Source organism: Girardinichthys multiradiatus, chromosome 9, assembly GCF_021462225.1.
Source record: "Girardinichthys multiradiatus isolate DD_20200921_A chromosome 9, DD_fGirMul_XY1, whole genome shotgun sequence".
NCBI classification, from domain to species: Eukaryota; Metazoa; Chordata; class Actinopteri; order Cyprinodontiformes; family Goodeidae; genus Girardinichthys; species Girardinichthys multiradiatus.
The window spans coordinates 2,854,741-2,880,230 of NC_061802.1; the positions used below are offsets into that span (position 1 = coordinate 2,854,741).

Below are 25,490 nucleotides of genomic sequence, written 5' to 3' on the forward strand. Positions count from 1 at the left end.
GGTTTAAAGAAATATTTAAAAGGATGATGTGTCCCCTTTAATTGGTCAACACAACTAACAAACAAACAAACAAAAAAACAAAAAAAACCGGATTAAAAGGTTGTAATAAAAGGTTTTTTAGAAAATAATATACATTCAAATCAAATTACATGTGTGATTTCAGCATTAAAATGACTATAAAAATTTATATTTAACGTAAATCAAATGGTTTACATGAAAATATTGAACTTGAACCAAATAATCTGACACGAAATGGGTGAAATACATGGGTCTATTTGGGTTTATTTACAGGTAGGAAATGGCAATACGTGGGCCCCGAAAAGGAGGTAATAACTGTCAAAGGAAAGGAGAGGAATAAAAACAGTTGGAGAGGATGATGGGGGGATATGAAGGACGTTGGTGTGCAGGAGTTCAAAATAAAAAGATTAATGGATGAATGAAAGGATGAACAGCTGAGGGAACTGTATTATTATGTATATTTCGTAAAGAGAATATACTTTACGAAATATCTTTAAAAGGGGATTTTTTTATTTTAATCCATTTCATTAGTAACACTCCGGAACAGCAGGTGGCGTTAATGCGCCATCAGGGTGGAAGCTAAAAATCGTTACACAACAGGAAGAGGAGGAGCAGGAAGCGGAAGATTGATCTGCGAGGGACAGTTGGACCTGAACGTGTACAGAAAGCAGAGCGCGGAACACCGAACTGGAACTGGACCTTGGACCTTAAAAGGTGATTTATGAATCCGAACCGCTGCAGTTAAGTTCGGCTGCTTCCTTCGCATAAAGAGGCTCCTTGTTCCTCCCAGAGACGGAACCAGCAGCGTCCAGGAGCCGCTGAGGACACAGAGACAGAGGGACAGACAGGGATCCCGCTCGGTGAGTAACTCTGCTGCTCACACGGTCACTCAGCGGCATCATGTCCGCTAACTGAAAGGGTCATTTTGGGGCAGAACAAGCTGTGCATTTTAACTGTGAATTTGAAGTCCCAGAGAGAAATGCTATAGGAGTTTTGTAATTGTAGATTTTTTAAAAGTCTTTCACAAATACAAAACAACAGTTAACACCTCCTCAGTTTCTTAAGTACAAGTGAAAAAATTGTATTCTTTGAGTCACGCATCAAAAACCTCTGACATTCACAGTTTTGCTCCAACTGTTTCGAAACAAATGGTGCAAAATGAATTCACACACCTGTATTATCTTCTCTCAAACAGTTTTTAAAATCAGTTTGTTTCCTTTAACACAACAACAAATCAGTGAATACAACAGCATGAATCTGCTGCTGTGAGTCACAAATGCTGCTTTACAAGTTACAACTTTTTGTGCGCTTTCACGGTGGAGCAAAACTATCTGGGACTTCTGGGTAATTCGTATGCCCGACCGCCAAGGGGCGCTGCTTCAAACTCAGTAGGTATATAATGGTATATATTGGAAGGTATATAATTACATTTAGTTAACTGAAATGTAGACAATAAAAGGAATCTGAGGCTCCATTGGTACAAACCCTAAATACTGTATCCAGGAAATCTGAAATGACTGAAGATGATAGATGTGAGTTTATAACATTGCGAAATCAATTAGACACTATATTGTAAAAGTCCTTACATTAGACCTCAAGCTAAATGGTTAGAGGAAGGTGGAAAAAAAAACCTCTTATTTTAGTGATCTAGAAAAGAACAAGAATTATAGACGACGAACAATTCACTGATCATAAAGTTACTTTGGAGGAAATCTTCAGATTTTACTCAACCTTTATATTTATCTGAATACATTCCACCGAACCCAAATATTTTTCTTGAAGAAATCACGGAACATATCCCAATAATAGATGCAGCTTTTAAGGAAAACAGTCAATCTGATTTTAGACCAGAATAATTAGACTGTGATGATAAAATAGCTACTGGAAAAGTCAAGTTTATTTATGAAGCGTTTTTCAACAACAAGGCACTCAAAGCGCTGTACATGAGGAAAAACATTACAATGATACAGAAAATCAAATGACATTAATAATCCTTAGGGGTTTACTGGTTCTAATCCAATCTTTCTAATAGAGGTAATTAGCTAATTAAGTCGTCTGTGGTAAGAAATTCATCCTGTGCTAGAAGAAAAATGATCATATTAATCCTTGAGGTCGCTGGTATGAGGCTGCTGTGGTCCCATCATTCAAATAGTAACAGTCATGGGACTCACTGAAGTCTAAGTAGAGAAGCTGGGTCACTGGTATAAAACAGTTTTAGTCCAAACTTTCAAATACTAATAATGTTTGGCTTTCACTGGTATGAAATAGTTGTAATACAATCCTCCTAAGAAATCTAAAAATCTATGAAGCCACATTAAGATAAAAAGAGGATAAAAAGAAAGATCACATTGGATAAGAGGAGGGGAAAAAAATCATATTTCACACTTTATCTTTAGCAGGATACAGTTTGAGATATAAAAAAAAAAAAAAAACCTCAGCACAAATAAGCAACACAAATACAAGACAACATATTGCAGGGATACGGTGAAGGCTGTGTGTCAGAGGTGTGTATGTTTAAATGAGCATGTGAGTGTGTGCAGAGTAAGTCTACGAAGCACTGTCACAGAGGCACTGTAATGATAGAAGCGTCATCAACCGACCACACAGTTCTGAGCAGCTCCACAGATGTCCTCAGGGAAGAGAGGGAGCAGAGCATCACGTTTACATAACTTCCAGGAGAAGTTGAAGATAGCCAGCCATCAAGGCCGTGCAGGGGAACCAGATTCAGAAAAACAGTATTTATTCAGGTCAGGCTGAAAGGCACCAGACCAAGATGCTTTATTCTTTTTTCAATAAAATTCCTCCGGTTAGAATAGAGTAGAATAGCTTAGAATAACTTTGTTTTGTCCCGACAAATCATGTCGCAAAGACACAGTGACTACAACATTATAAGTAACAATCCAAATGAAAGTTACACAATTGCCTTTGCAATTTAGTCTGAATAATGGCCTGAGTAATAAGAGTTTTTCCATCTGTTGGTCCCTGATTTAGGCTGCCTGAATATCTTTCCAGAGGGTAGGGACAGAAATTCACCATGGAGTGGGTGATGAGGAGTGAGTAACAGTTGCAATAGTGGTTCCACTGGAAAAACATTTTATGTCCTACTTTTACACAGGTACCAAACGTTTGCGTTTAGACTTTCTAACTGTGGAGTTATACTTGATTTATTTCAGTTAGTAGTTTCAGTGTCAGGTGGAAATTGATCCAAAATTCCTTAATACCAGGTTAATATGTAATAATCTGTAATTCCTGGTAAATGTCCCTGTGTTATGTGTGTATGTTATGTATATATGTTTTTCCTATTCATGAGGCCCAAGCAGTGAAAGCGCAGTCGAGGCCTGTTGTAACTGCAGGATTTCTTCTTCTTTTGCCTCTTTTAAGTGACTTTTTGGGGACCCAAACATATAAAAACTCACCAAACTTTGCACAAAATTGACCCTCTAGGAAAATGTCACAATTTCAATGGAATCAAAAAGCGCCATGGCCAAACAGATGTGCAGACCCCTTAAACTGAGGCAGGCTAAACAGTGTAATGTAGAGATTTAAAATTTTGTAGGAACTTTGGGTTTTTGCCAAACAGTTCAAAACACTGTAATTTTCCCATAGAAAGGCAGAATTATATCAAAGTCGGTGTGATTGAAGTTATTTTTTTCACTTGGGAGGGTCCTCTTTGACCCTCTGGACTAATCCACCTGATTTTGTGTCAGAAGATGGATAACAAGTTGGTCTCACTTGGTTTGAAACACAGAAACTTTTTTCTAGAGGCTGTGGCTGCTTGGCAAAGTGCTACGTCACACCATCACCATACCTTTGAATGTAATTTCCTCATATATCATCCGATCTTCACCAAATTCAATATGATTGATCCTAATCCCCACCCCCTACAAGATAATCAGTCAAATGTTTGGTGGGTGTGGCCTAATTCCTTTATAGCACCCCCTAGAAGTATTGAAACAATCAGTCCCAAACCATGCTTTGGTCGAGAATTATGAAATTCGGTCCACAAATGTAACATCTCAGGACCTACAGAAAAGTCTCTTGGAGCCATGGTCCAAACCCTAGAAGAAGTTGGCCTTTTTGAATCAAAATCACCATTTGTCTTTTACACACCCATCTGAGCAAATTCCTCCAACAGCTTTTGACTTACACTTTAAAATGACTCCGTATAGTCTTTAGTCATGTCACTACTTAGGATTAGTGACATGATGGCCACGTGTACAGATGCAGTGGCTCATGGCTCCATGCTACAGTGCTTTTTCATAGTGTTGTGGTTGTTTCTGTGTGAACCGTAGTGTGTGAATGGTAACAAACGTCCCTACTCTCAATCTGATCTCCGAGCTGTGGGGATTAAATGTCAGAACGAAATCACAAGTGAGTTCCAGAGGTCTCATAACATCCTTAAGGACATAGCCAGAGCATCAGGCTTTCCCTGACTTTTTGTCGGGCTGGTTAGGAGAAGATGCCAGCAAAGACACATAAGCAGAATTGAGGATGCAGGGCTACTTGCTAAGCTATTGCGGCAGATACCCCATGCCACTGATTCCAGGCATCTTCCTAACCAATCCTTTTATTGCCCAATTTCTTCATAAATGTGGAATATTTAAATACCCAGATTCAGTTGTTTGCATGTGAAATCTACTAGGTGTTTAAAAACACTGAGCTCTTTAAAGAGTTAGACATCATGTTTGTTTTGGTGTGTAAAAGTAAGTGTTTATGGCTAATGTTGCTAACAGATTAAATCACTTTTTGTAAATGAACAAGAAACTGTCACAAAGGTCTTTGACCAAGATGTCAAATGCCTGCTGGTAGAGCATCAGAGCCAGATGTGAGCTGACAGTACTCGTACTCGTCGTCTTCCGCTTTATCCGGGACCGGGTCGCGGGGCCAGCAGACTCAACAGAGACGCCCAGACGTCCCTCTCCCCAGACACCTCCTCCAGTTCCTCCAAGGGGAGCCCAAGGCGTTCCCAGGCCAGCCGATCCGTCTGTCGATCTCCCGCTCCATTCTTCCCTCACTCGTGAACAAGACCCCGAGATACTTAAACTCCTCCACTTGAGGCAGGAACTCCCCTCCAACCTGAAGAGGACAAGCCACCCTTTTCCGGTCGAGTACCATGGCCTCGGACTTGGGGGAGCTGATCCTCATCCCAGCTGCTTCACACTCAGCTGTGAACCGCCACAGCGCATGCTGTAGGTCTTGGCTAGAGGGGGCCAGCAGGACCACGTCATCTGCAAAAAGAAGAGACAAAATCCACTGGTCCCCAAACCCGACCCCCTCTGGCCCTTGGCTGCGTCTAGAAATCCTGTCCATAAAAGTTATGAACAGGACCGGTGACAAAGGGCAGCCCTGCCGGAGTCCAACATGCACTGGGAACAGGTCCGACTTAGTGCCGGCAATGCGGACCAAACTCCTGCTCCGCTCGTACACGGACCGGATGGCTCCTAGTAAAGGGCCCCCGATTCCATACTCCTGGAGCACCCCCCACAGGGCATCACGAGGGACACAGTCGAATGCCTTCTCCAGGTCCACAAAACACATGTGAACCGGTTGGGCAAACTCCCATGAACCCTCGAGCACCCTGTAGAGGGTGTAGAGCTGGTCCAGTGTTCCACGGCCGGGATGAAAACCAGCATCAGAGCCAGATGTGAGCTGACAGTGTCGTATGCATATTTAAGAAGTGGTGTCCCTTCACTGATGCAGTAAATGCTGTTGGTATACCCAGAAAACAGACCAGGTGACAACGCACAACCTTGAGGGACACCTGTGTTTAAAACTAGCCTACTTGAATTATAACCATTAAAAAGGAGCCGTTATGGTCTGGTCTGTCAGAAACATTTAGGTCTATAAAATCAGTAATGGGGACCTGTAGGGCTGAAAGGTGCATTAATAAAAGTCCATGAATAAAATCCTTGTGTCGTTGTGCAAGGTCCTTATTCACAAAGAATCCCAAGATTGAAAGTAGATCTTAGTATGATGATCATGGATTCCTTCCACTGGTTAGGGACAGAACCATAATCTAGAACTTGGTTTCATGAGAGGTCCACTTAGCAGATTGTGGCAGTTCTTCAGTGCTCTGGGCGGGTTGAGTTTTTGGAGAATGGGTGTGACCAGATATCTATGAATGATGAGTAGGTGGAGGAAGCTTGGTGGTGGGTAGGACCAGGGTGATGTTGCTGCTGTTGAACCGGGTGAAGAAAATGTTTATGGATCTGACTAGGTGACCGCTGCAAGGCTGTGTGACTGGACCCACCATGGAGCTCTGGGCCAGTCACGCCTCTCTTGCATTTTCAAATGTTATAGCCCTTTTCCACGAGCTCTACTTGGTCCGGCTCCACCCCATTCAGCTTGTGTTCGTAACGAAAGATGCTACTCAACACATTTCTGTCTGTAATTCTTTGTGTGGCGTATATTAGCGCTATATTAAATGATACTTCCATATACAGGTCCTTCTCAAAATATTAGCATATTGTGATAAAGTTAATTATTTTCCATAATGTCATGATGAAAATTTAACATTCATATATTTTAGATTCATTGCACACTAACTGAAATATTTCAGGTCTTTTATTGTCTTAATACGGATGATTTTGTCATACAGCTCATGAAAACCCAAAATTCCTATCTCACAAAATTAGCATATCATTAAAAGGGTCTCTAAACGAGCTATGAACCTAATCATCTGAATCAACAAGTTAACTCTAAACACCTGCAAAAGATTCCTGAGGCCTTTAAAACTCCCAGCCTGGTTCATCACTCAAAACCCCAATCATGGGTAAGACTGCCGACCTGACTGCTGTCCAGAAGGCCACTATTGACACCCTCAAGCAAGAGGGTAAGACACAGAAAGACATTTCTGAATGAATAGGCTGTTCCCAGAGTGCTGTATCAAGGCACCTCAGTGGGAAGTCTGTGGGAAGGAAAAAGTGTGGCAGAAAACGCTGCACAACGAGAAGAGGTGACCGGACCCTGAGGAAGATTGTGGAGAAGGGCCGATTCCAGACCTTGGGGGACCTGCGGAAGCAGTGGACTGAGTCTGGAGTAGAAACATCCAGAGCCACCGTGCACAGGCGTGTGCAGGAAATGGGCTACAGGTGCCGCATTCCCCAGACCTGGGCTACAGAGAAGCAGCACTGGACTGTTGCTCAGTGGTCCAAAGTACTTTTTTTGGATGAAAGCAAATTCTGCATGTCATTCGGAAATCAAGGTGCCAGAGTCTGGAGGAAGACTGGGGAGAAGGAAATGCCAAAATGCCAGAAGTCCGGTGTCAAGTACCCACAGTCAGTGATGGTCTGGGGTGCCGTGTCAGCTGCTGGTGTTGGTCCACTGTGTTTTATCAAGGGCAGGGTCAATGCAGCTAGCTATCAGGAGATTTTGGAGCACTTCATGCTTCCATCTGTTGAAAAGCTTTATGGAGATGAAGATTTCATTTTTCATCACAACCTGGCACCTGCTCACAGTGCCAAAACCACTGGTAAATGGTTTACTGACCATGGTATCACTGTGCTCAATTGGCCTGCCAACTCTCCTGACCTGAACCCCATAGAGAATCTGTGGGATACTGTGAAGAGAACGTTGAGAGACTCAAGACCCAACACTCTGGATGAGCTAAAGGCCGCTATCGAAGCATCCTGGGCCTCCATAAGACCTCAGCAGTGCCACAGGCTGATTGCCTCCATGCCACGCCGCATTGAAGCAGTCATTTCTGCCAAAGGATTCCCGACCAAGTATTGAGTGCATAACTGTACATGATTATTTGAAGGTTGACGTTTTTTGTATTAAAAACACTTTTCTTTTATTGGTCGGATGAAATATGCTAATTTTGTGAGATAGGAATTTTGGGTTTTCATGAGCTGTATGCCAAAATCATCCATATTAAGACAATAAAAGACCTGAAATATTTCAGTTAGTGTGCAATGAATCTAAAATATATGAATGTTAAATTTTCATCATGACATTATGGAAAATAATTAACTTTATCACAATATGCTAATATTTTGAGAAGGACCTGTAATTATGTAGTCAGACAGACTCATGTATTTCACTCTCATTTTTAAATGCTAAATCACATCTAAATCCAAATCACAGGAAATCTATTTGATTCTCCGTTTGAAGTATGAGGATTTCATCTTTGGTTTGTTTTGTTGGTGGGTTAAGTGTTGTGGGTGTAGACAATAAAAACTGTGGTGTCCTCCCTTTATCTTCTTGATGAACATTTGGTCTCTAATTAGACTTAATCATGTCTTAAAGTGTCCTTGTTAATCTGTTTCAGGTTGTGTATCAATAGTAGCCTTAATGCTCTAAAGACTGTGCCTGGAGAAACCTTGGTCTGCCGTGATGTCGACAGAAAAAGGCTTACAGTTGAACAGTGAGCTCCAGCTCTGAGGCTCCTGGTTCAGCAACTGGTCCATTGAAGATGAACAGAGTATCGGTATTAAAAAATGGCCATATAGCTTAATTAGTGATCAGAAGACCCTCTGGGATAAAAAAAAAAATTTTATTATCTGAAAGTATTTATTATTTTTATCTGACAATCTGGCGGGAGGGGGTAAATTCACCATCATTGATCATGCAGCGTCTGACGCCACACCAAACGCGCCAATAATGGAGAAGGCTGAGATGCTCACAAAACTGATTGATGGAGAAAATATTTAAAAGCAGAAACAATACCACCAAATAACCTTTTGTTTGACTGGAAGAGCGAGTGAATTCTATCCAAACTGACCCTCCGTCTCAAGAAAGAAACTTGTCCCCCCCGGGAGGATCATGCAACTTTTAAGAAACAAACAGAAAAGGTGGAAAATACCTGCAGCTTATTGTCAGACTCTGTTATGGCAATAAAACTGAAGCTGGCTGATTTGGAAGATCACAGTAGGATGACTGACATTTGTGTGAATTGATTATTAGAAGGAGGGCTCCAATGCTACTCATTTTATTGCTCACCAATTGTTGCTCTGGTTTCCTGTACTGGGAAATGCTTCACTTGAGGTTAGGGGAGCGCAATGTGTCATCCCTCCTTGAAGCAACGCCTCCAAACCGAGAGCGCTCATCTTTAAATGTCTTTGACATACAGACCGAAATCACATCTTAAAAGCGGCGAGAGACTCGCTGTTGGTGTTGGTCAGAAGGGATCTCAGTTTTATCGTCAACTACAGTCTCTTCACGGGAAACCGCCGCCAGTCCTGCCATGGAGAAAGCTCACCAGGCTGGTTACACCACGTCTCTCATCTATCCGACCTTGACAACAAGGGACACGAATAAGGTGGAGTTCTTGGAGGAGACCGGGCAAGAATCCAAAATGTAGTGTCCTGTGAGTAAATCATTTCTAAGTTGTTGTTGACTATGTTTTTGGGCTAAAACAACAGATAATACTACTTCGCAGAGCTGACCAGCTGGTGGGTCACGTAACACAAACATCTGACTTCATGGCGATGAACTGGGAATCCTGACATGATTGCCCACCTTGCAGGATCATAAAGGCTGAATGTGGCCTTGTGTTTTGATTTTTCATCTATAATGTGGGATACAATTGTAAAGTTTGGGTGAAACTTGGAATATTTAGAAAACTGCAATTATGCAGAAATGTAATGTATTTGTGTTTGAACTTGAAAGAATGAATAAGTTGTCATTAAAATGAATTATTTGGTGTCTTAGAAGAGGGATGGTGTCAGGGGTAAATTGCTAATTATCAAAAAAATCAATTGTTTTTTATTATGTTTGTTTTATGTTTTTGTTCACTGGTAGGTTGTTGTTGTGTGTTGAGTGTTTTTCTTATGAAATTAATATTGTCATAGCTCTAAAATCGTAATTATCATAACATAACATTAATCAAAATGTTATTTGACTGGAATGCGTCACTGCTGAAGGAAAAACTGGAAATAAAACTGATTATTAAAAATGTACTAGTAGAACAAGTAAAAGAGGGTTAAACTGTCATTAGTTGTACTGGATTGTGAACTATCATCGAATAAACACATTGAGGAACTGGTAAGTAGAATAGGAAGAAGCCTGGCAGTCATAAAAGCTGCTCATCACTTCTGACAAATAATATCAGACATTTACATGATTGTTTATCTGTGTGGTCTGGTGTCTTGATTTCTGGTTTGTATTTAAACTGGTCTTTTTCATGAAAAAGGCTATGGTGTCTAAACAGTTATAGACGATATACAACAGGTTACTTTTTAGAAACCATGTACACATTTATCCTACCAGAAATTCAGTTGATGGTGAATTCATACTCCCAAAAATTAATATGGATTCTTTTAAAAAGTCAGTCTTTCATAGAGCAATGGCTACATGGAAAACTTTACCAATAAATATTATTGAGCAGTATCGAACAATCTATTCTAATCTATTCTATAAATCTGTCGTATTAATGATTAATTCATTGTATGTCAACGTGTTTTTAATCTGCAGTATGGCGTATCACAGCGTATATTTTTAGATTTGATTTTGACCTTTGACCTCTTATTTTTAAATTATTTAGGTTTTTAGTTGTCTGTTCTGTTTGGGCTGGAAACTGTCAGTCAGATCTGGCAAACCTGAGTGACTGCCATATTAGTGGTTAGTGTCAGCTTCCACTAAATTTTACTTTTTGTTAAGCGTTAGTGAAGCTAATATTTTAGTTAGCGTAAAATTAGTTAACCGACCAAACATTTTGGTTAGCTATGCCCACCACTGTAAAATTTTAATATTGAATGTACCGTTTGTTTTTTTACAGATCTGCCACAACATTATGTCTGTTAGTAAGCAAGATGTTCTTGCTCGTCGTTTTATCCTTAGCAAAAAAGAGATCTCTGTTTTGGACCACAGAGAATCAGAATTACTAAAAACCACAGGGCAAGCGGATGAACCAGAACTTGCACAAATAAAAGAAGAAGAGTATGGATCAGAACATCTGCAGGAGAAGGAAGAAGACCACATGGTACTGAAGCAGGAGACACATACCGTAATGGAAACAGATTCTGGATCTCTAGATATAAAAAAAGAACCAGAGGAACTAGAACTAAACCCGGTGAAGGAAGAGGATTGTGAATCAGAATCTCAGCAGATGGTAAAAATTGAGGTTGAAGACATCAGTCAGGATGAAAACCATGATGCACTGAAGCAGGAGACTGATACATTAATGGGAAAATATTCAGGATTTCCTGAAATCAAAGAGGAACCAGTAGAACTAGGACCTAAGAAAGTGAAGGAAGAGGAGCATGGAGCAGCACATCTGCAGGTGGCAAAGAAAGAGTCTGATGGCAGCAGTCAGGATGAAAACCAGGATCTACTGAAGGAGACTGATACCTTAATCTTAAGGACTTCAGATGACCAAACAGATCATCAACAACCTGAACTAAATTGGAACCAACTCGTCTTTCAAAACTTCCCTAAAACAGAGCATCATCAGGAAATAAAGACTTACGAAGCCTCAGGATCCAGCAGAGAGGAACAGCAACAGAAGAGAGCTGAGGAGACCAGAGGTCAAAGTGACAATGTAGAGAAAGGGAAGAAGGACAAGAAAATGCACAAAGGTAAAAAATGTAAACAGTGTGAAGTGTGCCGTAAAAGTTTCAAATTCTGTTGTAATTTGATAGCTCACATGAGAACTCATACTGGAGAGAAACCTTTCTCATGTGAAAGCTGTGGGAAGAGTTTTAGTCAACGAAGTAACTTATATACTCACATGAGGGCTCACACAGGAGAGAAGCCTTTCTCATGTGTAACCTGTGGAAAAGGGTTTAATCAAAAACATAATATGAATACCCACATGAGAACGCATACGGGTGAGAGGCTTTTCTCATGTGTAACCTGTGGGAAGAGTTTTAGTCGAAGAAGTCACTTATCTGTTCACATGAGAGCTCATACAGAAGATAAGGCTTTCACATGTGTAACCTGTGGAAAAGGGTTTAATCAAAAACACAATTTGAATACCCACATGAGAACTCATACGGGTGAGAGGCTTTTCTCATGTGTAACCTGTGGGAAGAGTTTTAGTCGAAGAAGTCACTTATCTGCCCACCTGAAAGCTCATACAGGAGAGAAGCCTTTCTCATGTATAAACTGTGGAAAAGGTTTCAGTCACAAATGTCATTTGAATATCCACATGAGAATTCATACAGGAGAGAAGCCTTTCTCATGTATAAGCTGTGGAAAAGGTTTCAATCACAAGGGTAATTTGAAAAGCCACATGAAAAGTCACACATTGGAGAAACCCTTCTCATGTATACCCTGCGGAAAAGGTTTCAGTCACAAATCTAGTTTGAATAGCCACATGAGAACTCATACAGGCGAGAAGCCTTTTTCATGTGTAACCTGTTGGAAGAGTTTTAGTCGAAGAAGTCAGTTGTCTACTCACCTGAGAGTTCATACGGGAGAAAAACCTTTCTCATGTATATCCTGTGGAAAAGGTTTCAGTCATAAAACTGATTTGAATAACCACATGAGAATTCATACAGGAGAGAAGCCCTTTGAATGTATAACCTGTGGAAAAGGTTTCAGTCATAAAAGTAATTTGAACAGCCACATGAAAAGCCACACAGGTGAGAAACCTTTCACATGTATAACTTGTAGAAAAGGTTTCAGTCACAAAAGTAATTTGAATAGACACATGAAAAGTCACACGTGGGAAACGTCTCTCACATAAAACACGTGGAAAAGGTTTAAGTAATAAAAGTACTTTGACTTACCATCTTGGAACTCACACAAAATAGAAACTTTTTCCTATGTGCAGGCTAAGTCCATGTCTTTAATACAAGTAACCCAGGTTCAAATCCCTGTTGTCAATCCGGCGAAGAAATTCGGCCATATTTTAATGACTTTCTGTTGCGACCCCTGAATACGGGAGCAGCTGATAAGGACTTACTTGTACTGTTGTAACTGTAATTTCTCTTCTGCGGCACGTGGTAAATGTTTGATTCAAAGAAGTACTTTAAAATACCTCATTAGAACGCTACACAAGTGAGGTTTTCATTGTTACAAATGTTACTGTGAATTTGTTGAAAATTTGGTTTTTTTACAGATTTTTGAGTCCTTTGCTTTGTGTAAACTATGGTTTAATAAAGGGAAATCTTTGAATAATTCATCTTTTTGTGTTAACCTTTTGAAGTCTGTGCTCTCATTCTCAGACCTTCTAGAACTCTCACCTTGTTCAGGCCTGGCATTTACATGTTGTGGCAAATTTAGTCGGAGCTTTTAGCATAACGCATGTTCTCCTGTTGGGTGATCTGCTGGGCGGTTGAAGGAAACTGTCCAACAGTTTCTGTGCTGCAGTTCATCTTCTATCAGCCTTGAGGTCCAAAATCCTTCTGTTAACTTTAACAAGCAGGTTCCTCTCATTGTGTGGAAGGAGCAGGAATAGGTCCAACATTCAGAGCCGTCTCAGAACTACAGCAGGCTGGCACGGCGCTGGTGGTGTATAAGCGCACGACCACATATAGAGGCTATAGTCCTCGAAGCAGCCGTCCCGGGTTTGAGTCACGGACCCGGCGACCTTTGCCGAATGTCTCCCCCTCTCTTTGCCACTCCTTCCTGTCTGCCTACTGTCAAAATAAAGGCCTCTGGTGCTGAAAAAATTCTTAAAAGAAAAAAGAACTACAGCAGGCTGATAGCAGAGCGCGGCCCCTGTTGGATCAGAACAAATAGAATACAATACAAAATCCTTTATTGCATTTGAAAATCAGGTCGTTGAGGTTAAAACATCTTTAAAAGGAGATAATAGAAATGGTTCAGGGTACTTGATCTATAATTCAGTTCATTCATTAAACCACTTGTTCTTCTACATTTTTGACCCAAATGTCATGCAGACAAATGTTTCTAGTCGGCCCAACATGCAGGTCTGAACAGGACCTTCGTCTCTTTAGGAGACGTCTGAGGAAAGCAGAATTTTCAGGGTAAACCTGAATAAACTGTGATCTGAACACAACAGTTGGATGTTTGTCTAGAGAAGCAAAGTTCAAACTGTTGCTGTCAAATGATTTTCTTTTTTCTTTGTTTTTGACATTTTGTTCAAGTTTTCTAAACCAGATGTGGAACCCTGCTGTGTTCTGCTGGGATTTACAAAAACTCTTTATGTGGATTTTCAGTCTTAACCTTAGTTTTAGTTTTGTGGGGACGTTTAGCTTAATATTAATATGAATAATGAGAAAATGGGAAATATTAAAGTTTGTTGTTTTTTTCAGCAGTTTCTGTCAGGAGGGATGTTCAGGAAAAATGACTCAATAAACATTAATGGCTGATTATTGGAGGATTTCTGACTGAAGAAGAATTTAAGTAAATTGTCATAATAAATGTTTTGCTTTATCTGGTTTTCTACAGATTGTATTAAAATGATTCATGATGTGAAATAATAAAAGGACACATTTCTCTGTATTTAATAAGTGACAACTATTAAAATGCATTAACAGTTTGGGTGTTTTGGTGTGGATTAATGCTGCAGTAAATGATATTAATGTACATCAACAGATAGGTCTCATACTTTATCAAATCACTACTACAACTGAGTCAGACTTCAGTCCTGTTGGTCTGGTGTCCTGCATGTTTTAGATGATTCAAAAAGCTGAAGGACCTCCTCAGGATGTCATCAAGTCCTGCAGAGGCCTGGTAATGAGCAGATCATTGGAACAGGACGTGTTGGAGCAGGGAGACATCTAAACCATGCAGGATACTGGTCCTCCAGGACTGCAGTTGGACATCACTCATCTAGAATGTCAGAAAATCATCAAAGCTCCTCCAAACATCAGAAGAAGACCACCTGTCACGTTAAACATGAGGTCATTTAATTTATATTGAGTTATTTGAAGCATGAAGTTTACACTCACTGAATAACTCAAGTTCACAAAATAAACCCAACGTTCGCATTAAAAGTGGGACACAAGCATTAATAATTAAAGCTACAAATAATAATGAATGATTTCAACTTTTTAGGTTTGTCATTTAGAAATATAAAGAACTTTATTGCCCACTAGCAGCACCAAAGCAGAAGTGTGCCCCACTGAGTCTATAAGAGTGTTTATGTTTCACCCTGATTGTGCAGGCATATGGGGGTCGGGATATTTTGTACAGTTTTGCCCTTTTAACTCACTATTAGAAGTTTATTTAAGACATGCATAGGTTGTTAACAATGCCCCCTTTGGAGTTTCATCTCAGGAAATAAATTACACCATTCAGTTTATTTTCAATTCAGTTTATTTATTTAGCGCCAATTCACAACACATGTCGTCTCAAGGCTCTTCACAACAGTCAGGTTCATACCTTCCAACTAATCGTAACCATTGAACAGTTCAGTCAGATTCAGTTATTTATTCAAATTGGATAAAAAGTTTTTCTATCTAAGGAAACCCAGCAGATTGCATCCAGTCAGTGTCTTGCAGCATTCACTCCTCCTGGATGAGCATGTAGAGACAGTGGACAGTCACTGGCGTTGACTTTGCAGCAATCCCTCATACTGAGCATGCATGTAGCGACAGTGGAGAGGAAAAACTCCCTTTTAACAGGAAGAAACCTCCAGCAGAACCAGAACCAGGCTCAGTGTGAGCGGCCATCTGCCACGACCGACTGGAGGTTTGAGAGAACAGAGCAGAGACACAAAGAGAACAAAGAAGCATTGATCCAGGAGTACTTTCTATGGGAAGGAAAAGTAAATGTTGATGGATGTAGCTCCTTTAGTCGTTTCATCTAGAAAGAAAGAACAGATAAACTCTGATCCAGTTTTCAAGGTTAGAGTCTGAAAGAGAGCACATAGAGTTAGTTACAGTAGAAGCTCAGTCAGTAGCCATGTCTAGGAGAGAGAAAGGGTTCAACACTAAAAGACAGGGCTATGTGGATCATCGGTAGAGGGTGAGCATTAAGTTGTTGCCAGCAGAAGCTTGGACGATTCCCCTCTCCAGAAAGGTGTCACAGGTAGACACAGAGTCAGGCCAGGTGTAGCTTCTAGGAAGAGAAAAGAGAGAACAAGGTTAAAAGCTGAAATAACAGCAAATAATGCAAAATTGGAGAGTAGTATGAGAATGTAGCGAAGAGGGTGAAAGTGGTCGTTATGTCCTCCAGCAGACTAAGCCTATAGCAGCATAACTACAGAGATAGCTCAGGATAACCTAAGCCACTCTAACTATAAGCTTTATCAAAAAGGAAAGTTTTAAGCCTAGCATTAAAAGTAGACAGAGTGTCTGCCTCACGGACTAAAACTGGGAGCTGGTTCCACAGGAGAGGAGCCTGATAACTAAGGGATCTAATGCAGATACTGATGTTGTATGACACATACCTCTCATTGTGAGGTATGTAAAAATAGATAAATTAAGACTAGTATTTCATTGTTCTGCTAAATTCCTGGTATCTCCCTGAATGACACATTGCTGAAATGCCCTGATTTTATCAATGCTATAGTAGGACTTCTTCTACGCTTTAGGAAAGAAGTGGTTGCTGTTATTTGTGACAATGAAAGGATGTTTCACTAGTTTCATGTTTCTCCCAAATGCCATTGTTACCTGAGGTTCCTATGGTGGGAGCAAAGAGATCTGGAGAGTGAGCCTAAAGAAAATCAAATGAAGGTTTAACTTTCTGAAGCTGCCTCCTTTCCAGGTTGTGCTAATTTTTAGTCTCCTACACCAGTTTTCATATGCTAGGAGCATATGGCTCATGCTTCTACCTCAGGTTTAAGAGTGAGGAGAATAACGAACATTGTGCTTTGATTATGGCTAAAACCAGAGTTGCCCAACTAAAGATTAAAAGTATTCCACGTATTGAGCTTTCAGCTGCAGAAGTTGCCGCTAAGTGTTCTGTTAAAAGCAGAACTTAGCATTAAAATTGACAGAGTTCTTCTGGACAGATTCACAGGTGGTATCTTCACCACATAACCTAACATCATTTTCCTCATCGTCACTCATTTCTTCACCTGTTGTACTTTCAGTGGCCTCCTCCACCTGTGACCCTCCTGCTTTCGCTATCATTCTTCCTCCCTCATATCTCACTGTCTCTTCTTCCTTCTCAATCCACCCTCTAAGAAACTAGAATTGTCTCCACTTTTAAATTTCTTTTTCATTCTGATCTCCACTGTGCAAGCATCAAGATTTGGAAAAATTTGCCCATTTATCACACATGAATACAATAATATGAAACCAGAAAGGATCACATTCACACCAGCAGTTGTATTTAGAAAACTTATCGTCATGACAGCCAATTTATTGTTTTCCAGATCTGACCGACTGGATGTAACGTGGTTTAATTGTGCCTCATTGCCATGATATTGATCATAAAGAGCCGTCAGTGAAACTGCAGAACCTAAAAAAAAGGAAGGTTAGGGCCTCAGTTTATATTTACAATTATATACTTTTTGGTAAATTAATGTTTAATTTGAAGGCTGTAAGAAACTAATGTACTGTAATTTAAACAACTGATTATTAATTACAAATATTTTAAGGACATAAAAGCAAGGGGCAGCTGGGAGGACAAGGCTCGACAGCAGAGGGGTGTTGCCCCCACTGTAAATCTGCCCCTGGGCCATTTATAATTCTTTTGGTTCTGATCCTGTTTGGCCCAGATGATTTATGAAAGTGGACAGATTAGAACAACTAATCAGGTTAAAGTAACTGAGTGACCTCCTGATGGGAGATATTTATTGGAGCTCCAAAGCCACAAGCTGAGACGAAGTCGCTATGAAATGTCCCACAGCAGATGGCTCCATTTCATACCTGGAAAAGTTGGGTTAGTCGTTTGGCCTACGGGCCGAGCAGTAGTGCGGAGTACCCGGCCTTCTTGGTGCCCCTCCCGGGGACTCCATTATTCTGCTGGGGGACTTCAACGCCCACGTGGGAAACGACAGTGACACCTGGAGAGGCGTGATCGGGAGGAATGGCCTCCCCGATCTGAATCCGAGTGGTGTTTTGTTATTGAACTTCTGTGCTAGTCGCGGATTGTCCATAATGAACACCATGTTCAAACATAAGGGTGTCCATCAGTGCACTTGGCACCAGGACACCCTAGGCACGAGGTCAATGATTGACTTTGTTGTCGTATCATCAGACCTTCGGCCGCATGTTTTGGGGCTGAGCTGTCCACTGATCACCACCTGGTGGTGAGTTGGATCCACTGGAGGAGGAGAAAGCCGGACAGACTTGGCAGGCCCAAGCGCATAGTGAAGGTCTACTTGAAACATCTCACGGAGCCCTCGGCCAGGGATGTATTCAACTTCCACCTCCAGGAGAGCTGGATCCTAAAGTCTTGTTTGACACAATTAAGAAAATTGTCCCTCCTGATATTCCTCATGCACCAGTCTATACAAAGTCTGACTGCAATAAGTTTTTGAATTATTTTGTGAATAAGGTCGCTGCCATCAGGTCAAGTATTTCTCCATCATGTTCTCAGTATTATTCTTGCAATTTGCTTACTTCTGACACCTGGTCTTCTTTTGCCCCTGTTACCTTACAGGACATCAGTGCTTTGCTTGATCGTATAAAACCGACTTCAAGCTCCCTCGATATCCTTCCCTCTTCATTGTTTATTAGTGTGTTTGACTCTATTGGCTTCTGTATAGTGGAGATGATAAATACAGGTCCTTCTCAAAAAATTAGCATATTGTGATAAAGTTAATTATTTTCCATAATGTCATGATGAAAATTTAACATTTATATATTTTAGATTCATTGCACACTAACTGAAATATTTCAGGTCTTTTATTGTCTTAATACGGATGATTTTGGCATACAGCTCATGAAAACCCAAAATTCCTATCTCACAAAATTAGCATATCATTAAAAGGGTCTGTAAACGAGCTATGAACCTAATCATCTGAATCAACGAGTTAACTCTAAACACCTGCAAAAGATTCCTGAGGCCTTTAAAACTCCCAGCCTGGTTCATCACTCAAAACCCCAATCATGGGTAAGACTGCCAACCTGACTGCTGTCCAGAAGGCCACTATTGACACCCTCAAGCAAGAGGGTAAGACACAGAAAGAAATTTCTGAACGAATAGGCTGTTCCCAGAGTGCTGTATCAAGGCACCTCAGTGGGAAGTCTGTGGGAAGGAAAAAGTGTTGCAGAAAACGCTGCACAACGAGAAGAGGTGACCGGACCCTGAGGAAGATTGTGGAGAAGGGCCGATTCCAGACCTTGGGGGACCTGTGGAAGCAGTGGACTGAGTCTGGAGTAGAAACATCCAGAGCCACCGTGCACAGGTGTGTGCAGGAAATGGGCTACAGGTGCCACATTCCCCAGACCTGGGCTACAGAGAAGCAGCACTGGACTGTTGCTCAGTGGTCCAAAGTACTTTTTTCGGATGAAAGCAAATTCTGCATGTCATTCGGAAATCAAGGTGCCAGAGTCTGGAGGAAGACTGGGGAGAAGGAAATGCCAAAATGCCAGAAGTCCAGTGTCAAGTACCCACAGTCAGTGATGGTCTGGGGTGCCGTGTCAGCTGCTGGTGTTGGTCCACTGTGTTTTATCAAGGGCAGGGTCAATGCAGCTAGCTATCAGGAGATTTTGGAGCACTTCATGCTTCCATCTGCTGAAAAGCTTTATGGAGATGAAGATTTCATTTTTCAGCACGACCTGGCACCTGCTCACAGTGCCAAAACCACTGGTAAATGGTTTACTGACCATGGTATAACTGTGCTCAATTGGCCTGCCAACTCTCCTGACCTGAACCCCATAGAAAATCTGTGGGATATTGTGAAGAGAACGTTGAGAGACTCAAGACCCAACACTCTGGATGAGCTAAAGGCCGCCATCGAAGCATCCTGGGCCTCCATAAGACCTCAGCAGTGCCACAGGCTGATTGCCTCCATGCCACGCCGCATTGAAGCAGTCATTTCTGCAAAAGGATTCCCGACCAAGTATTGAGTGCATAACTGTACATGATTATTTGAAGGTTGACGTTTTTTGTATTAAAAACACTTTTCTTTTATTGGTCAGATTAAATATGCTAATTTTGTGAGATAGGAATTTTGGGTTTTCATGAGCTGTATGCCAAAATCATCCGTATTAAGACAATAAAAGACCTGAAATATTTCAGTTAGTGTGCAATGAATCTAAAATATATGAATGTTAAATTTTCATCATTACATTATGGAAAATAATTAACTTTATCACAATATGCTAATTTTTTGAGAAGGACCTGTACTTCTCTTCAAACTGGTTCAGTTCCCAACTCCTTTAAACAAAAAAATCAGTAGCAGAACAACTTAACCATTTCTTGGAAGAAAATAATGTTATGGACACTTTCCAGTCTGGTTTTCGAAAATTGCACTTCACTGAAACTGCGTTACTTAAAGTATCTAGTGACATTTTGATGGCAGCAGACTCTGGAGAGTTCATAGTTTTGGTTTTATTAGATCTCACCTCTGCTTTTGATACTATCGATTACAGTATCATGATAAACAGGCTTAGGGATCTGCTCGGGATTACTGGTGTTGTTTTAGAATGGTTTGTGTCATATTTATCTGAGAGATCTTTTACTGTTCATATGAATCAAGTGATGTCCGAAACAACAGTTTTGTCTTGTGGGGTACCTCAGGGATCTGTTTTGGGTCCAATTCTATTTTCACTTTATATATTTCCGGTACGCCAAATGATATTTTTAATCATCTCTATGCTGATGATATTCTGCTATATTGCTCTTTCAAAGCCTCTGAGTTTTATAAATTGTACAGTTTAAGTAATTGCCTGACAGAAATCAAGCAATGGTTAAACGACAACTTCCTCCAGTTAAATACTGATAAAACCGAAACACTGATTATTGCTCCTGACCACATGATTTCGGAAATTAGGCGACATATCAGCTTCTTAGGCCCTTCTATGCAATCAAGCCTCAGAGATTTAGGTGTCATTTTTGACAGTTCAATGTCCCTCGAGCATCACTCCAAACAGTTGGTTCGGAATTGTTTTTATCATTTAGGGAATATCTCAAAACTCAGATTACTGGTGTCAAAGGCTGAGCTTGAGATGATTATTCATGCTTTTATCTCTTCCCGTTTGGATTATTGTAATGGCCTTTTTACTTGTTTTAACAAATCAGCTTTGGATCGCCTTCAAACTGTGCAGAATGCTGCAACAAGACTCTTAACTGGCACCAATAGAAGATCTCATATCACTCCAGTTTTGACCTCTCTTCATTGGTTGCCAGTACATTTTAGATTTCATTTAAAAATTTCAGTTTGAACCTGTAGGTCCTTACATGGCCAAGCCCCCCAGTATATCTCTGATCTGTTGAAACCATATTCTTCATCCCGAGCTTTTAGATCATGAGGTCAAAGGTTACTGTTGGTCCCTTGCACTTGTTTCAGAACTCGTGGGGATCGGCCTTTTGGGGCTGTGGCACCAAGGTTGTGGAATTCTCTTCTATTGTCTTTACGCTGTACAGACTCCATTGACTCTTTTAAAAAGCAGCTGAAGACATTTTTATACAATCTTTTAAAGTACATGTTATATTGTATTCTATTGTTTGATATTGTTGTATTTATATTTCATTTTTTTGTTGTGAAGCACTTTGTGATTTTTATCTGTGATAAGTGCTATATAAATAAATTTTACTTACTTACTTACTTTATAGCTCACTTAATGCTTGTGTAAAAAATGTCTGGATTTTTTAGAGCTTCAATCTTGAAAGAGGCACCAGACAGGACTGTCCACTCTCCCCCTCACTATTTGCTATATTTATTGAACCAATGGTGGCCGAAATTCATCAAAACACAACTGTTTAAAGGAATTTAAACAGCTAATGGAATACAGAACATTTGTTTTAAATGCCGATGCTGTGTTGCTCTTTCTGGAAAACTCCTCAAAGAGAGACAATAACCCTTATAAATAAATGGTAAATGGCCTGCACTTGTAAATCGCTTTATCAAGTCCCCAGAAACCCCAAAGCACTTCACACTACAATCAGTCATCCACCCATTTATACACACATTCACAAACTGACAGTGGTAAGCTACGTTGTAGCCACAGCTGCCTTGGGGCAGACTGACAGAAGCGAGGACTAATAAGTTCTCAACAATTTAAGATTACTCTGTTAATTGGAACAAATCAAAATGTCTTTCCTATTGCCTTTAATATTCTTCTCCCAGTTAGGAAACTGGCCCCAAAACAGGAATTTATGCTGGTGCCTTGGCTCCCGTCCCCGTACTCCCTCACATATGTAACACCACATAGCAGTAGGGTCTTGGTTTATGGGAAAATGGGCCTTGTGGGCATGGGGATAGCTCCATGCATTATTCTAAGATTTCCCTTCATTAAACCATAGTATACCCAAAGCCAAGCCCTCTAACATCAACAAGAGAACTTAAATTGCCACTGAATTCATAGTGAAAATATTAAAAACAATAAAAATCTCTCACTTGTGTGGAATTCTATGAGGTATTTTAAACAGTTTCTTTGAATCAAAGTATGACATTCAATAATTATCCAAACAGTTCCTAATTATTCCTAATCATCAAACAGTTCACTTTATTATTTAAATTGCTTAAACAGTTTTTCTATCTAAGGAAACCCAGCAGATTGCATCCAGTCAGTGACTTGCAGCATTCACTCCTCCTGGATGAGCATGTAGAGACAGTGGACAGTCACTGGCGTTGACTTTGCAGCAATCCCTCATACTGAGCATGCATGTAGCGACAGTGGAGAGGAAAAACTCCCTACATGGGAAAGGCTTCTATTTTGTGTGAGTTCTCATATGTCTGATCTAACAAATTTTATGACTGAAACCTTTTCCACATTTTATTCATGAGAAAAGCAGCTCTCCTGCGTGTGTTCTCATGTGGCTTTTCAAATTGGTTCTTTGACTGAAATCTTTTCCACAGGTTAGACATGAGAAAGGCTTCTCTCCTGTATGAGATCTTATATGTGATTTCAAATGATTTGGTTCAGAAAAACTTTTTCCACATGTCATACATGGAAACGGTTTCTCACCCGTGTGAATTCTTATGTGGTAATTCAATTGACTTCTTCGACTAAAAGATTTTCCACAGGTAACACAATCGAAAGGCTTTTCTCCTGTATGAGTTCTCATGTGGGTATTTAAAATGCTTTTTTGATTGAATACTTTGCCACAGGACAGACATGAGAACGGCTTCTCTTCTGTATGTGTTCTCATATGTCTATTTAAACTACCTTTATCACTGAAACCTTTTTCACATGTTCCACATGGGAAAGGCTTCTCTCCTGTATGGATTCTCATGTGTCTATTCAAACTATTTTTATCAATGAAACCTTTTCCACATTCTACACATGAAAAAGTCTTCTCTACTGCATGAGCTCTCATGTGGATATTCAAATTAAATTTGTGACAGAAACCTTTTCCACAGGTTATACATGAGAAAGGTTTCTCTCCTGTATGGATTCGCACGTGTCTATTTAAACTACATTTATCACTGAAACCTTTTTCACATGTTTTACATGAGAAAGGCTTCTCGCCTGTGTGAGTTATCATGTGCCTATTCAAATGACTTTTGCGCCTGAAGCCTTTTCCACAGGTTATACATGAGAAACGTTTCCCACCTGTGTGAGTTCTCATATAAGCTCCTAAATCACCACCACATTTAAAACGTTTACTACACACTTCACACTGTTTACATTTTTTATCTTTGTGAATTTTCTGGTCTTTCATCCCTTTCTCTACATTGTCACTTTGACTTCTGCTGGATTCTGAGGCTTCATAAGTCTTTGTATCCTGATGATGCTCTGCTTTACAGAAGTTTTGAAAGATGAGTCGTTTTCCATTTAGTTCAGGATGTTTGTGGTCTGTTTTATCATTAGAAGACATTAAAATTAAGGTATCGGTCTGATTTTTCAGTGCATCCTGTTCTTCATCCCGACTGATTACTTTAGGCTCTATCTCTGCCATCTGCTGAGGTCCTGAACTATGCTCATCTTCCTTCACCTGCTTAGGTTCTAGTTCTACTGGTTCCTCTTTAATTTGAAGTGATCCATAATCTGTTCCCATTAATGTATCAGTCTCCTGCTTCAGTGCATCCTGGTTTTCATCCTGAGAAATGCCTTCAATCTTAACTTTTACCATCTGCTGAGATGCTGATTTAAGATCATCCTCCATCATTTGTTTCAGTTTTGGTTCCTCTAGTTCTTTTTTTATTTCAAGAGATCCAGAAACTGTTCCCATCAAGGTATCTGTCTCTTGCTTCCAAACTATGTGGTCTTTCTTTACAATCTGAAGATGTTCTGATCCAAACTTTTCTTCTTTTACTTGTGTAAGTTCCTCTGGTTCTTCTTTTATATCAATAGATCCAGAAACTGTTCCTATTAAGGTAACCGTTTCTTGCTTTAGTACCATGTGGTCTTCTTTCTTCATAATCTCCATAGGTTCTGATCCATATTCTTCTTCTTTTACTTGTGTAAGTTCTGGTTCCTCTGCTGTCCCTCTGGTTTTTAGAGATTCTGTTTCCCTCTGGTCCAGAAGAGAAATCTCTTTTAGGTTGAGGATAAAATGATGAGCAGGAACATCTTGTCTAATAATAGACATAATGTTGTGGCAAATCTAAAAAAAGAAAAACAAGCAAAATGTATTATAAAAAATTTAGCTTATGTAAGAGATTATAATTGATTATAAATATTTATCAAAAACTGTAATAAAAAAATCATAATTCAGAAGAAATGAATTTTAACCAAAAATAAATTCTTACGAATAGACATCAGAGACACTCTAGTGGTTTGATTATTGGGCTCATAACACTTAATAATTACAGTTATTTATTTATCATTAATAATTGATAATTATTAACAAAAACCACACTAAAAGTCACTGTGTTATGAACTGTTTTACCAAATAGTGTTTTTTGACAGATAATCACTCTTACACAAAATAAACACAAATGCTAGCTCTTTATCAATGTGAAAAAGTATTAAACCAATAGTCCCTCTTACAAGCAACTATTACGGTCAACAACGTTTGACCTAATTAAGCATGCACTATACTACAAAAGGGTACATTAATAATCAAAAATAAGGATGCGTACTGAGTGTAGATGAAGATCAAACCAGCGGTTTATGTACTGAGTAGGAATGGATCAAAGATTTGGAGTGACTTGAAATAGACCTAACCCTACCAATTAACAGAGCTGCTCCAACATACCGTCATAAAACCCTCCAAGATGGGACCCCAGCGGAAAAACGCAAAGGCCACAAATGGTGAAACACTGAATACGAACACATGGCAGTTAGCAGCCTCTTAAAGTCCGGAATAAGACTGCAGGTCCAGATCATGTCAGCCCTAGAGTCCTGAAGGGCTGTGCTGAGCAGCTCTGTGGGATTCTGCAGCACCTCTTCAACCTTAGCCTGGTCCAGAAGAAGGTTCCAGTGTTGTGGAAGACCTCCTGTCTTGTTCCGGTACCAAAGAAAACTCACCCATCAGTCCTCAATGACTATAGACCTGTGGCCCTGACATCTCACATCATGAAGGTCCTAGAGAGACTCCTGTTGGCCCACCTGAGTAAGCAAACAGTAAACCATCAGGACCTCCTTCAGTTTGCTTATCGCTGTGGAGTTGGA

General features: G+C 40.2%; 2 protein-coding genes across 7 annotated transcripts in view; one reads left to right on the top strand and one right to left on the bottom strand.

The window, feature by feature from the left end:
• The first annotated feature begins 638 nt into the window (after window positions 1-638).
• Window positions 639-14,407, top strand: LOC124873738 (gastrula zinc finger protein XlCGF57.1-like). Of its 2 annotated transcripts, XM_047374645.1 has the most exons (3): window positions 639-878; window positions 10,736-11,534; window positions 14,181-14,407. In XM_047374645.1, the coding sequence occupies exons 2-3, from the start codon at window positions 10,751-10,753 to the stop codon at window positions 14,213-14,215; spliced, it is 819 nt and encodes a 272-aa protein (XP_047230601.1). In that variant the 5' UTR covers window positions 639-878; window positions 10,736-10,750; the 3' UTR covers window positions 14,216-14,407. The 2 variants fall into 2 exon arrangements, with proteins under 2 accessions (XP_047230601.1, XP_047230600.1); XM_047374644.1 differs by lacking the exon at window positions 14,181-14,407 and having other exon boundaries at window positions 10,736-13,687.
• A 7,995-nt stretch (window positions 14,408-22,402) lies between these two features.
• The window catches only part of LOC124873741 (oocyte zinc finger protein XlCOF22-like), a 138,012-nt gene continuing 134,924 nt past the window's right edge, over window positions 22,403-25,490 (bottom strand). For all 5 annotated transcript variants that reach the window (XM_047374653.1, XM_047374655.1, XM_047374654.1 and 2 more), the window contains one exon: window positions 22,403-24,480. In XM_047374653.1, coding sequence (XP_047230609.1) covers window positions 22,711-24,480 — 1,770 coding nt within the window. In that variant the 3' untranslated portion in view covers window positions 22,403-22,710. The remainder of the gene's footprint in view (window positions 24,481-25,490) is intronic.

What these genes read in the sequence shown, in the direction of transcription:
- LOC124873738 (XM_047374644.1), top strand. Translation starts at nt 10,751, where the DNA reads ATGTCTGTTAGTAAGCAAGATGTTCTTGCTCGTCGTTTTATCCTTAGC.